General features: G+C 29.2%; 1 protein-coding gene across 1 annotated transcript; it reads right to left on the reverse strand.

Annotated features, from left to right (window-relative positions):
* Positions 1 to 1,057, reverse strand: Chro.40464 (hypothetical protein; the record flags this gene model as incomplete). The annotated part of the gene is made up of 1 exon (XM_659850.1): positions 1 to 1,057. A coding segment is annotated over one exon (1,057 nt), but the record flags the coding sequence as incomplete, so codon positions are not given.
* Positions 1,058 to 1,183: the final 126 nt, after the last annotated feature.

The raw sequence follows: 1,183 nt of genomic DNA on the forward strand, positions 1-1,183 counted from the left end.
CAAAAATATCTTGAATTAGACTTTTCCTCTTTAAAGATGGTGCTGAATGAAGTAAAGATATTAATAACTCATAATTATAACCAACCAAAAACCTCCAATATTCTTTTGCTAAATCAGAAGGTCTATCTACACTTGGATCCCATATATTAATTGTTGTTTTATTATCTCTAGGTAATAATATATTATCAACAGTAGTATGAATATTATTTTCATTATTATTTACATTCATCCAAATAATTTCATCATCTTTATCTGTTTTTGTAGTTCCTTCCATTTTTTTCTTCATACATGATACTATATTCTCAACTAAATCATCGACATCATATTTTGAATAATAATATTCATGTAGATTTCTTGATCTTGGATTCAATTTCTCAACTAGATCTTTCATTTGTGGCATTAATTTAGTCTTTCTTAACTCTGGATATCTTGTACATGAATCATGATTAAGATCCTCCTCTTTATTGTGCTGTTTTATTCCTAATGACGGTAATTTGCATGCATTATATTCTTCTGACGTTAATAATTTTTGTTCTATGGGCAAGTTTTTCCCGCTCAAACTGCAAATATTTTTATTACTAACTTCACCAATATCAAAATCTTCCCATTTAGCTACAGCATTTTTATTTAATTTTTTAGTTTCATCAGTGCTGACAGTTTTTTCTTTATTAACTTCATTCACTTTCTCGAGTTTATTCTTTAATGCATTGATGGAATCAATGTTCTCATTATTTTGTTTACTATCTCCACTTTCCTTATCTTCTAATTCGTCTTGGTTCTCTTTCAAAGTACTCAATAAATCATCGGCTTCTCCCAATCTTGATATGACATTAAACCCACCATCCACAAAAAACTTTTCTAAAATCCAACTAGGTAAAACTTCATTACTAACAACGATATTTGATTTCCCGCCAAAAAAGTGACTGCATACCAAATCATGCCTGTGCGAATATACAAGAAAATCTGAAGGTAAAAGAGCTAATCTTAGATGAGCAAAAAATGCTTCCATCCACTCAATAAGCAGAAGTTCAGTAAGAAGTTGTCTTTTAATCGACATAATGAAAGAGATCTTTCTTTCTCTAAGTGATGATAATTGTTGCAGTAGACTTTTAGATGCAATTTCAATTCTTTCTTGTATTTCATCATAATTTGATCTAATATCATTAATATGATTATGCCTACA

The sequence above is a fragment of the Cryptosporidium hominis genome (assembly GCF_000006425.1).
Source record: "Cryptosporidium hominis TU502 chromosome 4 CHRO014176, whole genome shotgun sequence".
NCBI classification, from domain to species: domain Eukaryota; phylum Apicomplexa; class Conoidasida; order Eucoccidiorida; family Cryptosporidiidae; genus Cryptosporidium; species Cryptosporidium hominis.